Source organism: Dromaius novaehollandiae, chromosome Z (genome assembly GCF_036370855.1).
Source record: "Dromaius novaehollandiae isolate bDroNov1 chromosome Z, bDroNov1.hap1, whole genome shotgun sequence".
NCBI classification, from domain to species: Eukaryota; Metazoa; Chordata; class Aves; order Casuariiformes; family Dromaiidae; genus Dromaius; species Dromaius novaehollandiae.
In genome coordinates, this window is record NC_088132.1 from 16,027,657 (window position 1) to 16,049,684 (window position 22,028).

The window sequence follows — 22,028 nt, forward strand, 5'->3', positions numbered from 1 at the left end:
AGTACTAGCCCAAGGCAGGAAACAAGTCTTCTGCACACAGCTCTGCCCATGTGCTTTCTTCTGATTCCTGCTGACCCCCTGCAGAACCCCCTAACCAACTGTTTTTTCAGTATGGTGAGTTTTCACCATTTATCTCTGTGTGAATGGGTACTCTATTAGCTATGGAAGTATTGCTAAAATAGGCTGTTCTGCTATCACGTTCAGCACAATCTAAGGACATACAACATAAGGAAATACAACATTTCAATGGATCTTCCAATTTAATCAGCACTTTAATAGGTAGATTAAAGGGCCATGATCAATTTATTTTACTGATTAAGCCAAACAAACGAGCCATGATCAGTTTGCTGATTCTGCTAAAATTAGCATGTTAGATGATTTCCTGTTACTCACGTACATCCAGTAAGGTCCATAGCATGAAACATGTGCACTGGCATAAAGGAACATATAGTTATCTTGGCTGTTTGTCTTGAAGTGTCTTTTTAATTTCCTGGAGACAACATTCCTGACTAGCAGTTCAGTATTCTTTTTCTTTTTTAAGCCTTTTGCTAACTAGCAGTTTAATTGCTGCATTATCAGTTTTGATAATGAACACATCTGCTAACCCTAGGAGAGAAGACCTTTTATGTACTCAGTGAAGCAGTATCTTGCCAAATGATTAGTCAATATTTGTACACATTTCCTGTTGATAGCTGTACTGATGCCCAAAATGAATCTGGGGCTGAAAGGCTCCTGGATGATTCTAAGATTCAGAACTGTAGGAGAATATAAGTACATGCTTGCTTACCTGATTTGTACAGCATGCAACTCTCTGGAAAATGAAGTTTTTGTAACGTAGGCTAAGAGGTTGCATCCAGTTTTACTTGAAGTTTACTGTTTTGGAAATTAATAGGAGAGCAGCTATTGCCTTCAGCATTAGCCAGAGTTGCCCTCAAGTACAGAAATCCTCACGGATGTCAGTGAAAATTGAGGGCAGGGTATGTACTTTAGGGTGTGCCAAGAATGCGGTCCTTGGCCCTTGTCTAAGCATTTGAAATCTGTAGGGTTTGCATGATAGAAAGTTTTAGCGAGACATTTGTCTGTTCTTTCCTTCATGCATTATACAGCTCTTTATGTAACACACACTCTAGAGCAGGAGGAATTTTCAGATTTCATTGGTGTTTGCAGTGACATTAGTCCAGGCCACTGATAGGACCAGTTCAGCAAAAGCCATGCAAGTGCTTATCAGCTTCAGCTTGTGGGCCAATTGCCTAAAACTGTATGCCCTCTACCTTCCCCAGGACTTGACATGTGCAATAATTATGTTCTTTGTAGCCATTATGTATAAGAAGTACGACATTGAAAGGATTAACTAAAAGTCGTGAGCTAAGCCCATGCCTGGTAAGAGGCATGGGGATATTCCAAATGTGAGCGCATTCGTCACTCAAGCTCACAGAGAAACTGTCCAGCAGGGATTTTTTTTTAGCTTGCAGAATAAATTCCACTGGATGGTTTCGCTTTAATCACTTGCTATCATTTGCAGATGTGGTACTTAGAACGGATATTCAAAGTATATACAATTCCTCCATTAAATAAGAAGCCTCTACTGCAAACAGAAGTGAAACAGTATGTTGAGATGACTTACAGGCTTGATTGCTTGGCCTGGGCTCTTGTGTTCTGGCAGATTTTTTTGCTGGGTCTTGGAGAATGTTCTCCTCAGGGAGGAGGAAAGAGCCACTGTAGCAACAGGCAGAAAGAATAATGAACTTTATTTCTGTCCTACATGGTCTTCATGCTTCAAAACAAAAAAGTCACAAAATTGAAAAGTTAACTGTGGGTTTCCTTAAAATTTGGAACAGACAGCTGTCTAAAAAGAGTTACAAAAATATGAACCAGATGTTTCTTTATCAGGCTAAGTCATTTTTATTGCACCAACTATGGGAAGTGCATTTTCTGAAAACCAATGGACTTATTCATGTTCAAATGTACGAAGGGTTATGGTGGATTATGTAGTAATATAATTCAAGATAGAATGTTTTCCTGAGAAATGTCCTTTCATTCCAAAAAAAGAAGATGCCTGGAAGTCCTCTGTTGTAGGAAGTCCATCTGGTTTGTCTACGGTACTTTCTAGCATTACATGCGAGGAATAGGTGTGCAAAAAATCCCAAAAAAGAGTTTTGCATTTCCTGAAGATGGAGAACAACCTGCCTACTGCATCTTTCTAGGTGTTGCACTTATCTAGCAAAACCTCCAATATTTCCAGTTTGCTCAATAATGCATTTTTAGTTTGACATCCTGAGTAAAAGAGAAAACCGTAAACCTGGACTGTAATGGGAAAGGAAGGAGTACAAGGTTGTACTATTGGTTATATACTGAATAATTCAGTGAACCTTTGTCTTGTGATATGCATGAAGTTGAGCCCAATCTCCAGCCTGTGGCACCAGAGAGTTGTGGAATCAAAGGGTTTTGGTGTATACTGTGCAATAATGTTTAGTTTTGAAGCCACCACTGCAGAAACGCATGTCAAGAAATTAGCAGTCAGAAGTCTGCAAGGAAACCCCCCCCCCCAAAACAATTCAGCCAGGACAAGTGCTGGCAGATCCAGCATGTTCATCAGAAAACTAACTTGGTTCTCCAGGGTTTTCATAACTTTTTTGGATCAAATCCTTTTTGGAGTTTCCAATTGGCTGAATGTGGTTATTGATTGAGGGCTACTTATCCTTTATCCAGCCAGTTTCATTCATCCATCCATCAAAATGTTCCTACTCTACTTCCTCCTTTGCTACTCTATAACAGCACAAAAAGCAAACAAATCAGAACAAGAGTAGAAGCAATGACTTAGATGTTGTTTGTTTTTGTGTTCCAACCTTGGTAGACAGAAGTCTTTTCCTGCCCATAGTTTATTGCTTATTACTAGCTACTAAAAGAATACTCTGCCACAAGCCACAAAAATGTTCCCCTATAAGCCATTTTGAGAACTGCTTTGCCCTTAAAAATAGGAAGGGATTCCTTGGAGAATCATCCATTTGGAGGGGAGGATCCCACAAGCATATGGGTAGATCTGTCCAATTTTTTTACCTTTTTTTGTTGTTTCCCCACTTGTCCAATTATTGGCGATGGTGAGGGCGAGATAATAGAAGGCAGTGCCTTGGCTTTTTAGTTAACACACTATGGCCACAATCTGTAAATCGTTACTTTCCTTCAGCTGTTCTGTGGTCTTTTTATGTAGTCTTGGGAAAAATTTGCCTCACAGATAAGTCAAAAGACATGAAGGTCACACAATAATTCAGGTAACAAGAACGAACATATATATTAAACCTAGCTAATCTGTCAATTTGATTAGACTACATTCCAGAGATGGGGCTTATATCAAATGAAAACTGACTCCCAATGTACCGTGTTTTCTACACCTCTGTGTCACCACTTCTGTATTGCAGCGTATTCTTTGCACAGAGAAAATAGGAAACAGATACCAAGTCACCATCAAGGTAGCCTGTCAGCACACTTACACTGACTTACACTCACACTTCCCTGCCCACAGAACAGCTATCATATGAAAACTCAGTGTGTATCTGTGCCATCCTCTAAGGTAGGACCTTCTGATGAGACGAAAGTCAATCTACTGCCAAGAAGCAGACTGACAGAGGAAGCTTGCAGTTTTGTATTTAAGTGCAGGGCTGTTACCAAGTGAAATCTGGATACCAAAACTGAGGAAAGGTGTTTGCTTCTGTCATGAGCAGAAGCATAAACTCTGAGAAAGGAGTTCCTTTCCTGTCTGTGATGGAGTTGGGGTATGTGCATGCAGACCATATTTTATCACAGTAAATAGAGAATATTGCAGTTTGTTGTTACAAGTTGCAAAGGGCTATGGCAGTGGGGAGCATTACAGGGAAAGAAAATAGTACTAAGTTTCCATGTAGTTGCACTAAAGTAATGGGCTGGCCTTGGTGGGTTGACATTGGTATAACTGAAAGCCAGGCATATCTAGTTAATCTCCTACCTACTGCAGTCATTTTAGTCATCTAGAGGCCCTAAGATGCTACAGAAATGACAGTAACTCTAATTAAAGGGCAGCAGGGCAATCCACATTAGAAATAAGAGAGTTCCAAAGCTTCAGCAAATGCACAAACAAGCACAAAGTATTTAACTTATTCCTGAAGCTTGCTCTGCTGAGACATAGGCATGAGGTATGACAACTTCAGTCAAGAGAGATGCACTCTGCCTACCAGTAATGGTCACGCTGGGACCTCCTATGCCAGAGGATTGCAGGGCAGACCTTTTAGAAGCACTAGGTTTTTAGCAAGTAGTGTATTAGGAATATTACTAGGTGAAGCCACCACCTCTCCCCTTGTAGGGCTCAGGAGGCCTTTGCACCAGCTTGGACAAGTCTTCCAGTTATGTAATGGAGCAGGGCTGGACAATTTTGCTGGCTCTCGTGGAAATGGGAAGGCAAAATCAAAGTGCTGCTTCTCACCTGACTCTTTTCCTGTTTGAGCTGCTTGCCAAACACAAATGCAGCTAGCAAAAGAGTGACTTTTTGATTCAGGAGACCAAGAACCTCTTTTCCAGTCTCACACACAGTAACAGGTAATGGCAGTGTTAAACAGTGTGTCTCCATATTCTAGAAAAACTAGAGAACTTTATAGGAGTCTTTCCTTCAGAGAAACCAAACGCATATATAAGATTAGTGCTGACATGAAAAGAATTTCCTTATTCATTTCCTTGGGAAGTAATTTGAACACATTATCCTCACTTGTCCTTGAATCTGGTGTTTGCTCTGTATATAGAAATGAACACTTGTACTGAACAGGTTTTATATAGTTACACAGGATATAAGCTATCTATTTACATTTTACTCCTGTTTATTATAGCTTTACATATTTGCAAGCTCTGTTTTTAGGATTCCAGAGAGATCTACATGTGATGCAAAGTCTTCCACAGCTGAGAAATTCCTGTGCCAGTTCGTGCATTTAACATTCAGGGAGTCCTTCCACTGATGCAAATTGTCCCAGTATCCATAAATCTTGGAGCTCCCCCTAGAATAAGGTTACTTTGAAAAGCTATTGCCTTGCTAAGAAAAGCTTGCTTTGATATTAGACACCACAGCTTATAATCTGAAGGGATATGCTTCAGGATGGGGATGTTGTGGTTTCCTCCATCTTCCTTCCACACAGGTCTGGAATTGTTTCTGCTGTTCTTTTCATAAGGCTGCATGTGTAGGTGTTGCTGTGCTTTCCAGCTGTCTGACCTGTGCTGCAGAGTATCTTAGAACTACTGTAAACCCCAAACCTCCCAAGTCATGTCAGGAGCCAATAGAACCTCCCAAGTCATGTCAGGAGCCAATAGAACTTGGAGATTTTGAGATTTTCTACAAAAACTGAGATTTAAAATATGGTGGGATTTAAAATATATGTGATTTAAAATACATTCTCCTACCAGATTAGCATGATATCCAAGCTGTGAGGCAACAGTACAAATAAAAGGCAGGCAAATGATGAAGCACCACTTGCCTATGATTGTTCTGGAGTCTGATCTTCTAGGGTCAACACCTAATAGACCTGTTCCTTGAGAAATAATATGGTGGTTGTGTGCATTTCCTACTGATCATTTTTTCTTTGGATAGTCTGAATGCACATGGTTCTCTGGCCATAGACGCATTTTGGGCAGGGATTAAATAAAAACAAGTAAGAAATTTGACAGAGATAAGTAGATGTGTCTCATATCAGCTTTGCCTGCAGAATTTTGCTCCTCTTTGTAATTACTTGGTAGGCTTGCAAAAAGATAAATATTGCAGTTTTGATAAGAGTAACACAGAGATCAAAGCAAAATTGACCCTACAGTTATCATGAGATTTAATTATTAACCCAACAATTTTGGAATGAGGAGGAAAGGTAGCATATTGTGAGTAGTGGTGAAGGTACTACGTGAACAGTTTCCGTAAGGTGAGTGGTGTTGATCCATATGCAGAGTCTGTCTCTGCTGCAAGAGAAAGGTTGCTGATCATGCTTACTAAAGAATTTGTTTGTTCTCTGAGCTGGGATTCGGTCCCATCATGTCAGCTGCAGAGACTGTGCCTCACTTGTTCAGCTCTGGGTCTTGGCACAAGATAAATTGCTGCACGTAGTGCAGTGTGGCTGTCTCTGCAACTGCTGATCAATGAACGTAATGTGCAGTGGGTTTTCAGGCCTGGTATTTGAAGAATTGTTGGGATTTTGCAAGGATTAATTTGAAAAGTCAGAAAATAAAAATGCTGAAGCTTTTTTCAAACATATATATCCCATTTCCCATACATATATCCCCATCTTACTAATGGGAAGGAAAGTCTAGCTGCTCTGCTTATTGTCCCTCCTTGACTGTCTGATTTAGATTTCTCAGAAAGAATGAATGGATGTGAAATGAATGAATCTGAATGGAGATTTAGAAAACTGTACTTCTTATTGGCAAGGATTGCAAACAGGTTGACACAAATTTATGGTGCTTAAGAACATATGGTTGGCAACCATTAATGATTTTGTATGGATTAGTAAACAAAACCCAACCGTGGTGAAGTCCTCTGTTAAGAAGGAGTCATTTCAATCTGTCACACTTCAGGTTTGAAAGAACCACCAGAACATCAGCAAACAAGACTGAAAAAAAAATGCTTACAGTTTAGTTCCTAAGTGCTTACACATGAATAGTACACAATGCAAAGGCTTTGCCAGGGTATTTATATCAGGAAATTTTCCAAGGCAATATGTAACTTACCAATTCTTCCAACAATGCAGTTGCATCAGTTCTCAGTGTGACACAAGTTATACCAGAGAAAAATGTACATAGAAGTTGCCTTTACCCGCACTGTTTTGCAGGATAGCTGGCAAATTTCAGCAGAAGACCGGGTCATAATCATCCAAAAGGTCATTTTTCATGATAAAAGCCTAATCATCAGGGTTGAAATATTGGATCTCACAGTATGGGAAATGCAAATTTTTCTCACATATTCAGTGAGCCTAAGGCTGTTGTTAGAAGGCAGCATGTATCCACTGTTGCTGAGTAGCTGCAAACACAAGTTCAGACTTCAGTGACCTCGTCCAGATTTGGGTTATCAGGTTTGCTTTACAGTAAGCCAGGACTAGCAACAAACTCTGCAACAATGCGTATGCACTGATGTTTTAAAACTGTGTTAATTCACGTACACTGGCAGATGTCAGTTGTGTTTCCTGAAAGTCAAATTCCAACCAAAGCCAATGGTGGCAGAAAATCTGCACTGAAAACAAGCCCCACCCCAAAACCAGCGCTAGGCTGGGCTTGATCCATCAAAGCCAGTGTGAAGACTTTTGAAATCCTGGATTGAAATGGCTATCTTTCTACAGGGTGGCAGTGCTGTTGCTGTGTGCAGCCTGAGGAGGGTCCCGTTTCCCATGGCAAGAGCCCTGGAGCAGCTTCCTAGTTTGCCTAGATCCCAGGAGAGGAGGAACATGGGGAAGAGAAGGGTGGAAGGAAGCTCTGGGCATCACTTTGCCCTTTTCTGAACAGGACAGTGCGGCTTCTCGCCGCCTGGGTTCCTGCCTAGGTGCAAGAGGCCCAGTCAAAACCCACATTAACAAAAATCAGGACTTTCCCAGTCGGGGGGTGGCATCTGCCCAGATTGCAAGATCAGGGCCAAATCCAGACGCAACACAGCTCAGTCAAAGGCAAGGGAAAAGCAAAGTCACCTGGAAAGTGTTAGCTGTTCAAACTGGGGGGATGGGGGGACTCTGCTTTAATCTTTTTATAGTATAAAAATTTCGTGACTGTGTTAAAGCCCTACTGTTTGGACTGGATGATGTTACCTAATTCTCAGAAACGAGAGCAGCTGGCCTCAGTACAGATACCTCCTAGCAAGCCCTGCAGTATACAGTACATCATTTAGCAGGACTGTAAAAGAAAGGACATTTATTAGGGGGCTTGGGAGTGAAACTTTACATACCGGCTTGGTTTTTAATTGGCCAGATTTCATTTCCAGCTCCTATGAGTGAGGCACTCTGTTTTATTTTCCACTTAAATAAATAAATAAATAAAGCCCTCATCTCCCACCTTCTCTACCTCCGCTTTGGCATATGTTTGTGTAAATCCCATGCTGAAACCCTGGGGGTCTCAATGTGAATGTTGTTAACCTTATGACAGCCTATGTTGCTAAATAGGTGAAGATCCTGGCAAAATCCACATTCAGAAGCAACTGGAAAAGGAGGACAAGTAGCAGAGATGTTAAAAATCAACAAGTTGTGGGACATTTTCACTCCGAGGCAAAATGAAAACAAAAACATACCCCACACCCAACAAATAGTGTTAATTTTATAAATATTTATTGGCATTTCCTGTTCCTGCCTGTTCCTGCCCTTCACCCACCTCTCCTCCTGTTTGCTTGTGTTGGCACCATCAGAATCACCTTTTCTTTCCTCCATGCCTCTTTCTTTCTTTCTTTGTGTAATATGATGAAAAAAAGTCAGAGAGGCATAAGTAACAGCTTTCGAGGCTGAATTCTTTGATTTAAGTACCATACAGGCAAGTTTCCTCACTGGTACAGGAGCCAACAAGAAGCTCAACCTTGTCCTGGTGGTATTATCCCACTTTGCACCAGTGACAAGTAACCGGTGCACTCAAAGCCTGTCGGGACAGAGGGAGTCCAGTCCTTCCCACAAAGAATTTATGGTTTAAGAAGTGAACAGTGTAAGAACAAAAATTATTCCACTCAGAGTGTCTAGAGTTAAGTACTTAAATAAGAGAACTTTAAGTTAAATACTTAAAAAATCCCATGTAAATGTAAATAGTTTAAGTATTAAAGTATTAAATTTGTAACTTCATTTTCAGAAGTACAGAAAATGCAGACAGTGGCACAAAAAGTAGCAAGATCTTTGCATATTCCACCCTCTTGGAGATCAGCTTATTTCTTGGTAGGCTGACTTTTAGTTAGTCAGCCCTGAAAACTCAGCCCTAACTAGGAACTATGCTAGATAATACACCTACAGTATTTTGCATATGCAGCACTGGAGGCAGAAGGGAGAGTCCTTCTCATGCACTGAGGTGCTAATCAACAATATGGAGAAGAAAACCTGTTCAGAGGAAAAAAATGTGTCTTTAACAATATAGATGTCTTATTTGCTTTAGCAGAAATGGAGGTAACACAAGAGAGACAAGAATGCTTATTTGTTAGTTTTTTCCCCCCGTATTTGGGTTTTAGGCTTGAATGGCCCGATACCTTGCCTTCCAGGTGCTAGCAAATGAGTACTCGAGCCAACAGCACTTGGGGCTACTAAAGCAAGAATAGTGGCTACCACTGTCTGAGGGAACCAGAGGAGCTGGGTTGAAGATTTTGGCCCCACATAGGCACTGTGTGTGAGCCTCAGCAAAACACTTAATATTATGGTGTTTCTGTTCCCCATCTGTAAAACTATGATAATTTTTGTATGGTGCCTTTTTTTTTCCTGGCTAACAACTTTTGGCAGATTTTGGGAAAGTAGAAGGTACAGAGAGTGGAACACATGCTTATATCTGGCACTGGCTAATGGGGTGCTATTAATGCATTACTTCAATATTAAATAAGCTGGACAGGATCAGAGCAGCAGAAATATCATGTGAGTACAGTCCCAGTGGCACACTGTAAAAATAATGGCAGCATGAGAAAAGCATTAAGGGCCATATTCTGGCTTTGGAAATTAATGTGCTGGCTTTAGTGGGAGCCATGTGCACATAACCGCTGCCAGAGGACAGAACCAAAAGTTTAGTATTTCTCTGACTGAAGTATAAAAGTAATTATGAGCTTGGCCCAGGGTGCTTGGTGTGGAATTCATAACCATCTGGTGTTAATGGCCTGAAGTGAAATCTCAGGCAAAGGTTTCATTTTGCTTATTATTCTTCAGAAAAAGCCTTGGCCAAAGACTGCAGCTTTCCTTATTAGCGATGGAGCTTCATACCTGCTGCCACTCTGAGATGCAGTGGGATATGACAACCCTGATATTTAAAGCAGAGACTTTAAATAAGCAGCACTGAGCATAGACAGTGACGGACTGCCCAGAGCGCATAGAGGAATTAACAAATGGAATATAATACATAACCTCCTACCATTTTCACTTTACTGATATTAAATTTAATCTTCACAAAAACCCTGCTCAGGATTCCCTTGAATGGTTCTGCTCCTAAGATGAAAAAGTTTCTACGTTTCTACACTGAAATGTATTGCTAACGTTACTTACCCACAAGTGAAATGAAAACTGTTTTCAGATTCTCTGTTAATACAAAGCTCAGGCTTTTCCCAGGCCAGGACTGGATAGAAGGAAAGTGTATGTATTTTTATTCCAGCTGAAATTTTTCAGGAGAAGTTCTCTCTGATTCTGATGGAAGACATCCCAGATAGCAGGGACATATACTCAGTTTCTCAAGAGGCCCTTGGCTGGTCTCTTAATCACACTGCTTTTGAGGTTTCCATCCGGAAAATGGGGCAGTCAGTGGCCAATGCCAAGAAGTGTGTTGGAGCAAACAGAGCCATGAAAGACTATGACATAGTCAGATAATTGGTAAGGGGAAGCTTATGGATAGCAAATGTGGTGAAGAAAATATAAAGCCTGTCTGAGACCTCCAAGAGAATCTCCCTGTTTGCTACTAAAATTTCTGATGGAGATTTTTAGTCATTGCTGTGCAGCCGAGAAGGTACAAAGACAGCATTACTCACTAAGCATGAGAAACAGGAGTAAGAAATGGCACAGAGCTATTTAGCCTGCTTCTGTACAGACATTCAGGAATCTCCATTAAAAATTTTGGGTCAAAACTCAAATGTTCCATGTGGGAACTGTCTCTTTTCTCTGCTTTCCTCTATGTGGTCCAAGTACTGCAGCTGAAATACAGCTTGTGGAGGCCATCAGAGTCATGTTTCTGGATTGAAATGCATTTTCAGCAAAAGCAATTCAGTATTGTCTTTTCACCAGAAAGTGAATATCTGCTAGAGGAAAGGGGGAACTTATCTCCAAACTCTTGAGTAATCATATTGCCACAAAGAGACAAGAACACTGGAGATGAAAAGACATTTTAAAAAACTGCTTTTCCCTCTAGAATCTCAGCCATCAGAAATACTTGCCAGCCATTCCCCCACAGTCTGGTGTTAGACACTCTTTCCTTAGGACATGCTGTAATGGCATGGAAAATGCCAAGGTTTACACAATTCTCTGTGGTAAGTTGTAATCAATGGGATCATACTGAGGAACTTATCTGACCCTTAACCTTAACAGTATGCGACTGCACTGGTGGTCCCCACACGATGGTTTAAAACATGTATCATAACTTGCCTTGTATCTACTGCAAGTTGTCCCATCTGCATATTCTAGATGAGTTCCCCCTTGTTTTTTGCACATTACTTCCTCTGAAGTATCAAACTCAGACTGTATATAAATTTTCAGAGGTAAAATTTTGACCTGTAAGATGCAGAATATACCATGCTGCTCATTTTCTTTCTTCTTGTAGTCCCTCTCCCAAGACTGTCATCTTATTCACTGGGAAACTTGTTATTTTTGGTAGGGCTGGGGCCACAGCCTATTTCAAGATCTGTTGGAGAGGAAACGTCCCCATTTCAGAACAGTGTCCGAGTCTCAGCTTTAAATATCTGTTCAACTAGTATCTCTGTCTTCTCCCACAGTTTTTGCCAGAATCCTGAAGGCTCCTGAGTCCCATAATATCACCTTTGGGTCTGTGGTGACGTTGCGGTGCGCGGCAACAGGCATTCCAGTCCCCACTGTCACCTGGCTTGAAAATGGAAAAGCTGTAAGTGTCTCTTTTTTATGCCTTTGGCCCATGAGATCTGCTCGCAGCCTGAAACACAGCCTAATGATTAAAACGCAGGGCTGGGAGCCAGGGCCTGTGGGTTCTATTCCTGTCTTATTTCATGCCTTCCTGTGCAATCGGATTGAAAGTGCCTAGCTGCTGTGTTGCAGTTTTCTCCTCTGTAAAAATCTTTCCCATTTCTCCAGGGTCTTGCACAGCTTTATTTGTCAATATCTGGGAAATGTGAGATGAAGGATGCTCTAGAGGTTTACAAACTTCCTTTGAGCCAGGATGTCTAGGACGTCATCTTGGATTTAAGTATTTTTGCAGCCACCTTTCCTGGCCTTTCACTTAATGATACCTCTGAGAAATAAAATGATAACAATAACGTGAAAAAACTGTTCATTTGACAACCCCCACACACATTTAACACAAACTGAGGCAGTTAGGTAGGGCAAACTGTCTTGAGGCAAAATGCCTTTGGGAGACCCTGTATGCACACTGTATTTGCAGATAAATAGAGCTGAAATTTTTGTGACTGACCTGTGTAGCACACTAAAGAACGTCACCAATTTATTCCCGGCTAAAAGCATGTCCTCAAGAGAGGCAGGTGCCTCACTGCAGACACCAGGACATGAAGAGTCCACCAGTTCTCACAGGAAATTGTTCCACAGCTTTATTGTCCTGACCATTTAAAACAGGTGTCTGCTTTGATAACTATTTAAGGTCCCTGTGTAGGTTATTTCGATGCTGGCCTTCAGCTAGACAGAAGATGCATTTAATGTCCAGTATTGCCTCTCCAGAAGTGAAACTGTAAACTGCAGTCAAGACAGCTCTCACATACACTCCTGAGAACCCAAATCAATTGAACTGTTTTCAAGTCGTTCTCTGTAATGGATTCCCTCTGGTCTTCACATGCTTATTGTGGCCATGTTTTATATTCTCCATGGTTTTTCAACAGCCTTTCAAAGACGTGGGCTCTGGGGTGCAATGCTGTGGAATCAGCCTGAGCAGATGCTGAGTGCAGACTGACAGTTTGCCTCTGCACTTTCCTACTGAGCCAGAGTCTGGCAATGACAGTTCATGTGGACTTTCTTGTCCAGTATGATCAATAAATCCTCTTGCTAAAGTTCCTTCCTTCAAAATACTGCTCCCATTTTGGTCTGTATCCCCTCTTTTCGTGTACTAAAATATGTACTAAGGAGCCTGGACTACTTTGCAGGCTGTCTAACCTTCCTTATCTCTGCTAAACCTTATTGTAGCCTCCAGTGTTATTAGGGGTTATTTTCTATTTTCCCCTGAAGTCACTAGGGAAACCAGTAAGGGGCAAGAAGATCTGTCTCTGCAGAGCCCCATGGGTCATCAGTAGTTTTCAATAATAATTGTTTTGAAAGAACTGCAGGTGTTCATTCAGGCCTTGCAGGATGGTTTCTCAGTGGAAAAGAAATCTTATTGTAGGCAGTTCTGGGTATTTGCTAGTACAATTTATTTAGATAACATGGCATACCCACCCCCAAGCAGCATGCAAGACAATCTTTTACATGAGCCTTAGGTGAATCAGCAATAGCACAAAACCCAATCTCCCCCAAAGGTGCTTACGCTAGTAAAATAACAGCAAAGGCTGTTATTTGGTGGCACGAAAAGAAGAGAGTACCACAAGGCCAGCTGTAACAATGCTTTTTAGGGAGTCTGACAGCCCCTGTAAGGGCAGTACCAGGCCAGGGTATTTTGGGGGGCATCTGTTTGCACGGACTCACAGGCAGGTCCCTTCTTGTGTGTTTAGCCTCCAGATGTCTGCATCAGCCCCTGCCATATTCCTCTGGACGATGCATGTCCCTGAGATCTTTTTTAGCCACCTCTACTAGTTCCTAGGCCAAAGATCATGCTTCTGTCCATGTGCTGCAGAGCAGCTGAGAAAACAGTAAAACCACAGAGTTCACTGCTCTCTTTTCAGAAGCATGCTGAAAAGCAGGATTTCTACCCTGCCTCTGAGGGGGTCTCAAAGTATCAGGGACTCACAATTCAGGATAGTTAGAGCCTGCTCTCCACCTTCCTTCCTTTTTACAGCTTTCTTTCACCTGGTGGATTAGGAGGGTCGTTGTTCTGTGTCGCTCTGATCAGCTCAGCTGCCTTGCAGAAAGCTTTACGCTGCCAGTATGCTTGGCCCTCACCCAGGGCCTTTGCTTAACTGGTCAGATCTGCTCTGTGGCATTTCTGTCTGCAAGACAAAAGTCAGTCCCAAGAGGGCTGTGTTCCAGACCACATCATTTTAAATATGGCAAGGAGACCTTTGTTTAATGAGAGTCTGTCTGGGAAAGTTGAAGCAGGACGCAGGTGGAGTGGAGCACATGTGTTTGAAGATGGACTCGCGAGCAGGTGACAGGGAGTCACTTGAGGATGTGCTCCCTGCAATGTCCCTGTGGTGTTATAGTCTCTGAATGCTGACCTGAACTTTAAAGAGTGGGAAACTGCTGTGGTTATTAAACTGCCTTTGAACAGAAAAATGCAAATTCCTCTAAGTAGCAGCTGTCTTGTCTACCCAAACAAAAATACAATACCTTTTCCTCCTGCTATGCACTACAGGACACTGTGGACCTCAAGCTGTAGTTTTCTGCACCACAAAGGATAAGTAAGCTAGATGTGAAGCTATGATGAAGTCTCTTCTTTGGCAGATGCTGGGATGGAATTTCAAAGGTATAAAACAGACCTGTTGGAAACAAAATCTCAGGGAACATATTTGAAAAGCAAAAGGGATCAATTAATATAATGAAAAGGTCTCAGGTTCCCAGCAGAAAAAATACAACAGCCAACTTGGAAGATCTAAGATTCAACTACCTGCTATTTTCATGAGCTACATAAGGCTTTCTTATGCGATTCATGATGATTTTCCATACTGTACATGGTAACACATACTGCTCATACTGCTTGCAGCTATCTGAGCCAAGTCAGCCAGGGATTGTTTTCACCCAGGGAGACCTTGGGCTGAAACTGGCCTTTGCGTTATCGTCAGCTGTAGTATATTTCTTTGTCCCCGTGAGCTCTATCAGCTGACATGGCAAGCAAAGCGTTTTTCATTGTGTGGTCCAAGCTAAGAGGAGCAATCCTGGCTCACCATGCTCAGATTTCCTATCTGAGGGCCATCCAGCTGTGCGAAACCCTCCAGAGGGCCCCAGACTGGGACCTCGGCTTTAAAATATTATTTCTGAGGTTCTAATTGAATTAGTAGAAAGAAGAATATAGGATGAAGGGGAGGAGAAACACTTCAGATCACATGTGACACCAGTGGAAGTCAAACAGTTTCACACCTGGGGGGAAGCTACTGCAATGGTGTATGGTTGAAGCCTGAACTGGCAGGAGGGAAGAGGAGATGACTAAAACAGCACAATCAGCTCAGTGTTAACAGCCATCTCTCCTGGATGACTGTCAGGAGACAGGGGGTAGCTTATAAAGAAATTTCTCCTTTCCACCAGGAAGGACTCAGCAATATTTTAATGCTGACTAAATTTCTGTGTAGAAAAAGTTATAAAAATAAATCTGATCAATAACTTAACAAGGATAAACATGTGAAAAAATATCCCTTGAGTTCCCATCCATCTGAACTGACTTCTTGGCAGGAAAACCAAAAATATCCCTTGTCCTTGCCTTTGTGCGATGACCAGCATACTGCCCATCCCTGAAACTTAACTTAGAAGTGTGTTGGTCTAGCTGGTGATACACGCATGTCCCTTCACCACAACTCCAAGCTGAGCCTGAATGAGGTAGAATAAATATATTAGTATCTTAGTATTAGTATTTTCTTTTTAAAGAGAAACCAATCTGCTTACTAGAGAAGTGACATAACATTGATGCATCTCTACTTGCTTTTTCAGCTATCACTGCTAATACTTTTGGGTCTGGACACAGATCCCATTGAAATCATGTTTCTACTAACCGTCAAGGAGGTCAGATTAATCTGGCTAACCTCAAAGCTGGATGCTTAGGCAGAGAGCTTTGCTGGGAGACAACTCTCACTATCCTTAGGGCCCAACTCTCACTATCCTTAGGGCCAGGTAGCACCAGTGGGATCCAAAAGTGACCACATCTCACCTGAGTTATACTTTATGCTTCCTAATGATGTGAAGGGCAGAAGAGGCAATGCTACTCAGTGCTATTGCCTTTGGAAGGTAGAGTCTCGGTGTACCATGTCCTCCTATGCCACATGGATGCCATATGAGCAGGAAAGACTTCAGGATAAAATTGAGCCATGCTGGCAAAACCCGACGGGCTCCAATCTCATTCGCTTGGGAATTTCTGATCTGAGAAATCGGCAGGCCAGCATTACCACGTCTGCAGCCCCTTCCACATTTCCACGTGTGAGATAAGAAAGTCTATCAGATATTTCTGAGTATGGGAGCCAGAATATCTGTTTTGTTCACCATGACCCTGAAAAAGCAACAGTAGTTATATTAATCCAGAAGCAATGAGTTCCAAACTGTCTTCCTTTCTCCCTCTTTACAGCCAAGGTTGGACCACAAAGCCATACAGTGTTCTTACTTCCTAATACATAAATAGACAAATGATTTAATAAGTAGAGGTCGTGGTGCAATTATCCAGCTCAATTACATCAGTAAAATTGAGAATACCATCCTCTGAAACTGAAAATTAATTGTAAAAGTAGTGCTGAAGTGTGAAGTAGGAGAGGTCTTTAACATTTGCTTTTGTTCATGAGGTCAGCTGCTATGAAAGTACCAAAATAACATGAGCAGCCTTTAGCTCTCTGTCACTTTCATCTACTTGCTACAGCTTCTCTGCCAATTTCAATGCCAAAAGTGGATGTCTTGTTTTTTGTTGTTGTTGTTTTTGTTTTTTCTTTTTAATTGGACACACCATTGCACTAGGCTTTTCACTCTCAGGTTTCTGCAGGATCTATAGTGGAAAGTGTCAAAGACAGAGTGGTAGACTCCAGACTGCAGGTATACGTCACCCGACCTGGCCTGTTCACTTGCCTAGCCACTAACAAACACAGCAAAACCTTTGGTGCCGCAAAAGCTGCAGCGACCATCAGTGTTTCAGGTATGCTGGAAAAGAAGAGGCTTTTATTTTTTCTGCTTGCAACTGCAGTCCCAGCTTTCTTCCTGGGGGAGGAAAGGTGTGTGAAGTGCTGTGGAGGTGGACAGAAAGCCTTGGAGAGCTAATAGTTTGAAGAGGGCTAAATTTGAGTACCAGTGCATCCCCCGCCAGGCTATTTCCTCATATATGCTTACACTTCAGAGACGGGCACAGCTGTCATTTCCTGAATGCCAGATGCTGTCTTGTACTTTGTGTCCCAGAAGCCCTTGGTAAGTTCATCCATGTGGAGGAAGTAGTGGCCGTGGCCCAGCATTGGTGTCACCTAACAGCAAGGTGAAAATAGCTTTCGTGAGATCTTTAGCTTCTCAGTGGGTTGCATCCAAAAAGCAAGGAGGCTTCTGTGGGATGAGGCTCTCCCGCTCTCCAAGCGATACCGGATGGCCTGCACAGCTGCTGCGCCTTGGGGAACCTCTCTGCACCCCGAACTGTGCTTGCGCGGGGACGCCTCCCGGACGAGGAAGGGAGGCTCCAAAGAGGAGAAATGCTTACAGCCTGAGCTGGCTGACTGTGTTTGCCGCACAGACAGAAGGGTGACAGTTTGTCCCTCCCATCCTGCGGAAGGCAGGGGCTTGTGGGTGGTGGAGAGAGGAGTCCCTGGGGAGCCCAGAAGCACGGCGGTGGTTCGGCCCTGTCGTTCACCTGGGACATGTCAGCTCCAATCTCTGCTCTGCAGGGATGATAATGCCTGAGGGCTGGGGCAGAAGTAGCCTGGGCTGGTCCTTGGCCGGGTGGTCAGTGTCTCCTGCCTGCAACAGCGCAGCTCTGCTTCCCAAGACACGGTGGGCTGGAAGGCAAGGCTGCTCCACCAGCTGTAGTTTCCCCCACCCCTTGCAGAAATGGGCATATAGGTGGCTTAAACTGAAGACACTGTTTGCCAGTTACATTGAACCCAAAGGGCAAGAGTAAAGGTATGGAGACAGGCACAGCAGCCCACCGCAACAAGAATTGCAGGCAATAATTTGCACCTCTTCTTCCTCACTAGAAGATATAAAGTCCTTTTCAGACAGCTTACAGGTTTCAACAGATTGCCTAGCACAGGACTTTTAATGTCTTCATCTCAGAGGGGGCAGTGAAATGTCACTGATGTCTTTTCCATTTCTTCTTTCTCCTTGCTCATTAAAACTGCTGGATCTGGTACTACTTGACAGAATGGAGGTAAGAATTATTTTTATGTGGCTGTTTGGGAAATTTCTGTGGGCCAGGGAAGATGCAGGAAGAGAAGAATGAAAAACTAAGGGTATTTTGTTAACTTTGCTTAAATGAAGGGAGAATGTTTCTGGATCCCAAGTATGCAGGTAAGGTTCACCTGCAGGAAATGCTGAGGTCCTTCATACAGCCATGAGTAGAAACTGGGCCCACTCAGATAAACATGCATCTGTATCAAGCAAACAGTGCATCAAACATCAGTGAGAGTGTTTAAAATACAGTAGTGGGCAGAATACTTGGGCATAAATTCTGTTCGCAGATACACACCTGCAGCTTCTCTGACCTTATAAATTTATGGGCAAAAGGTTAGCTGCAGGATAAGTTCCTGTCTGTACACAGTCAATGAATGTATTTTGGTACAGTGATCACAAGGCTAGGGCAAGTGAAGTTCAGGTATTTGTTACAAAGTCACTCGTATATGATCAGGTATGCACTTTTGCCTAGTATTTTCTGGAGTACTGAAGAACTTGGTTGGTTCTTTTTTTAAGAGTCTTGACATATTTCTGCATGTCCCACTGGCAGATCAGCCTGGAAGCAAAGTGAGAGGGCTAGCCTGGGAGGAAGGATATGATCTATCAGTCCACGGAGCAAAGAACAGCCTGAGAAAATCTGATGAAATGGCTTTGCTACTTTGCCGACTCAGGCTCCCTGTGAAGGTCCTCATCTCCTTCACAGGAGTTTGTGAGATTACTTCAGGAAGCTTTTAAGTGATTTTTTGACCATTGAATGATGATGGCAGACTTATGCTTTACATTTGCATCTATATAACTGTAAAAGGCTTGGAAACAATTATCAAATGCTCAGTCTGTTTCTTCAACAGTTGCTGTCAGCATTTGCTGTCTAAAATTCTCTTTCAGTGATAAGGTACTGCAATAAAAAAGTTATCGGTTCTTCTTCATCATGGCCTGATCTGTGTCTCCTGCAGATTTAAAAAAAACAGGGAAATGTGATATTAACACTGGTGGCTCTTGACAAGCTACTTCTGTGGCCCTTTGAACTCAGTAGCACAGCTGTCCCATGGATGTCTGTGCCTTGTCTTGTCTGTTGGGGCATATGAAGGACACACCTTTTATACCCACCAAAACTGCTATCATCAGGAAAATGCGAACAATGTGACCTCTACTACACGATGGTCTGCTCTAGCACAGTGCAGTGCTGACTGGGAAACCTGCCCCGTGACAGGCGAGAAGTTACAGGCTGTCGGACCAATGCAGGTTGCAGGGGAGGTGCTGGTGTCACATGAAGGATGTCTGCAGAGCCCAGGCTTTCTGGGGAGTATCACAGCAGCACTGCTGTTGTGTTACTACGTCGAGCAATCACTTCCTTCTTGGTTTTTTTTAGCCAACCTGAAAAAGTCACCGCCAAGACTGAAAAAAAGTTGATATTGACCCCAAAACAGTGCAGCTAAACTGGGTCCAGAAAGTGTAAACTGTTTACTGAGAGCAGCATCGTAAAAGCAGGAATTTGGGCTGGATAAAAGCTTGTTTAGGTATCCTGTATAATCCCTTTTCAGTGTAGCTCCAGTTCTCTTAAGAAAAATAACAAGAAGCCGCAGGACATTGACAATGGGTGATTATTTGTATAGAAGAAAGAAATAAAAGGCGAAGATACAAATAGCTCTGTTGGCTATTCCAAATGGTTGGCGTGTTGTGAATTGAACTCCGTGACCCCCGTTAAACTGACTGAATGAGCAATGGGGACAGCTGCACCCAGCTCTCCTCCCTCTGTGTTTCGGTAATGCCCCACGTGTGGGAGAGGCGGCTTTCCCAGGTGCTCTCTTGCCCTGCCCCGACGGCATTATTTCCCATGGCTGCTGGAGCAGAGGGCACGTCCTCCGCCTGCAGACCCTGCTGCTGCCCAGCTCTCTCCCGGGCAGCCGCGCAAGCTGCTGTAAGCACAGCTGACCTGTGCATGCCCTCGCCCTTCTGCTCTCTTTTGATGGCTTTGGGGAAGGAGGGAGGAATGACAGCCGTCTCCTGCTACATGCGAAGACATGGGAAAAATAAATAAATGGCCTAGAAGGAGCAGACCCTGCTGTGCTTTTTATTGCTTCAGCATAGCTTCTGGCCCCATGCTTGAGGACGGGGGTTTGCAACCTGGGAGATGCAGTAGAGAGGGGAGAGAAAGACCTTTCAGCGGTAAGCATGGGATGGAAAATTCCACTGCCTTCTGTCTTCTGCCTTCCCATGTCTCCCACTGAAAAGTCCTCTCTGTTCTGGCAGCCACAGGCAGAGTGAGACATTTGCCTTGAGCAAATGAGAAGGGTGTGTGGGAGAAACATAGAGCCATGAGGGGTGCAGGAACTGGGGAGGGCCAGGCACAAGTTTTGCTGATCTTATCTTGCAAAGGATTTTCTGGAGTGTGTTGAGTGGAACTCACCTGGCACCTGCTCACCGAGGCCCTCCAAAATTAAGCTATTGCTTGTCAGGACACTAAATGAATTCCCATAGGTGTGCAACAGCACTTCTGATCTCTTCTGCAGAGGAACAAAAAATCAAGAAGATTTCCCATCAGGGCTTGGGGACTGGCTGAGGGGACGTGCTAGGTCAGGGTTGTGCATTGCCACTCAGCATTTTTGCCCCCTTCTAATGCTAGAAGCTAAAACCAGTTCCTCAACACCCAGAGGTCTCCTGGAGGGCCCTGTGCTGACACTTGGGTTCTTTGCAATGTTCCATTTTTGAATGGTATTACCTCATTTTAGTGGTTATAAGCATGCACCCACTTCAGCCTTATGAATGCCATTTTATTCAGAAACAATGCCTAGACATTCAGCTATTTGCTTCTGCAGGTATTTATGATTGTAAGCGTACTGTATGTGTGTGTTCTTGCCCTTGACAGCAAACTATACAAGGGTGATGCAGGCTACTGCAGCACGTACAGAGGTGAGGTGTGTAGTGCTATCTTGGCGAAGAATGCTCTTGTTTTCTTCAACTCCTCCTATGCTGACCCAGAGGAGACCCAAGAGCTGCTTGTTCACACTGCCTGGACTGAACTGAAAATGGTGAGTTCATTCTGCCAACCGGCTGCTGAGTCTCTGCTGTGTAACTACATCTTCCAGGAGTGCAATCCCTCGGGAGCTGGGCCGGCTCCAAAACCAGTTTGCAGGTAAAGAAAAAAAAGTGCTTATCTTTCATCTTCATTTCATGGGGATGTGTAGGCAGCAGGGGAGTGGTGAAGGAGAGTTTGTCCAGATACACAGGAATACTGAGTGAAAATGGCCCCTTTATGTTTGCATGGGTTTTCCCTTTACATCAGTCTTTGCTTTCTCCATCATATGCACAAAGAAGGCCTGATCTCGCTCTGTCTGAGGTCAGCGGTGGAATTTAAGGTGACTTTCAGGCCCAGAGGTCTGTGTAGTGTACGGCTTTCAACAGGAGGTGTTGAAAAGAAGTATCCCTTTGAATAACACAGTTGATTTAAATAATTAACAAAGGCTATCAGTACATTATTACTAATCAACAAATCATTGGGAATTTTGGATAAATACGGACAGACTACATGCAACAAAATCTGGTTAAGGCAACATACTGATTGTTCAATTTCCCACCATGATTGCAACAAAACAACAACAAAAAGACTGGACTAGAGACACTGCCAGGGTAGTTGTACCTGCTAAGCCAAACCTCCTGTATAGCGTATGTGTCGTCCCATACTCAGAGAAATGTCCATTAAAACAGGGCTGGCAGGGACTCTGAGGAGTCCAAAGCATCTTCTGCTACAGCTAATCCATTGCTGTCAGATGTCTGTGTAACGAGTCCAAGTCCACCGCACCCTCTCCAGGCAACCTACTGAGCAGCCCTTTCTTCATGGCTTCTTGTCCTCCCACCATGGGCATGGAGGAGGGTTTCTTTCCTTTCTCTTTTATCAAGTCTTCCTCATTTTCTCAAGCTAGAATAAATCCAGGCTTTCTCCAAGCTGTCCTCCTAGGTCTTGTTTTTTAGGCCTCTGGAGCCCCTGCTGTGCATCTT

The 22,028-nt window shown here is 43.2% G+C and overlaps 1 protein-coding gene across 1 annotated transcript in view; it reads left to right on the top strand.

Annotated features, from left to right (window-relative positions):
• MUSK (muscle associated receptor tyrosine kinase) overlaps positions 1–22,028 on the top strand; it is a 58,533-nt gene that overhangs the window by 15,334 nt on the left and 21,171 nt on the right. The window contains exons 6-9 of the mRNA XM_064501919.1: positions 11,621–11,745; positions 16,638–16,797; positions 18,003–18,009; positions 20,899–21,165. Of these exons, the coding sequence (XP_064357989.1) occupies positions 11,621–11,745; positions 16,638–16,797; positions 18,003–18,009; positions 20,899–21,165 (559 nt within the window). The remainder of the gene's footprint in view (positions 1–11,620; positions 11,746–16,637; positions 16,798–18,002; positions 18,010–20,898; positions 21,166–22,028) is intronic.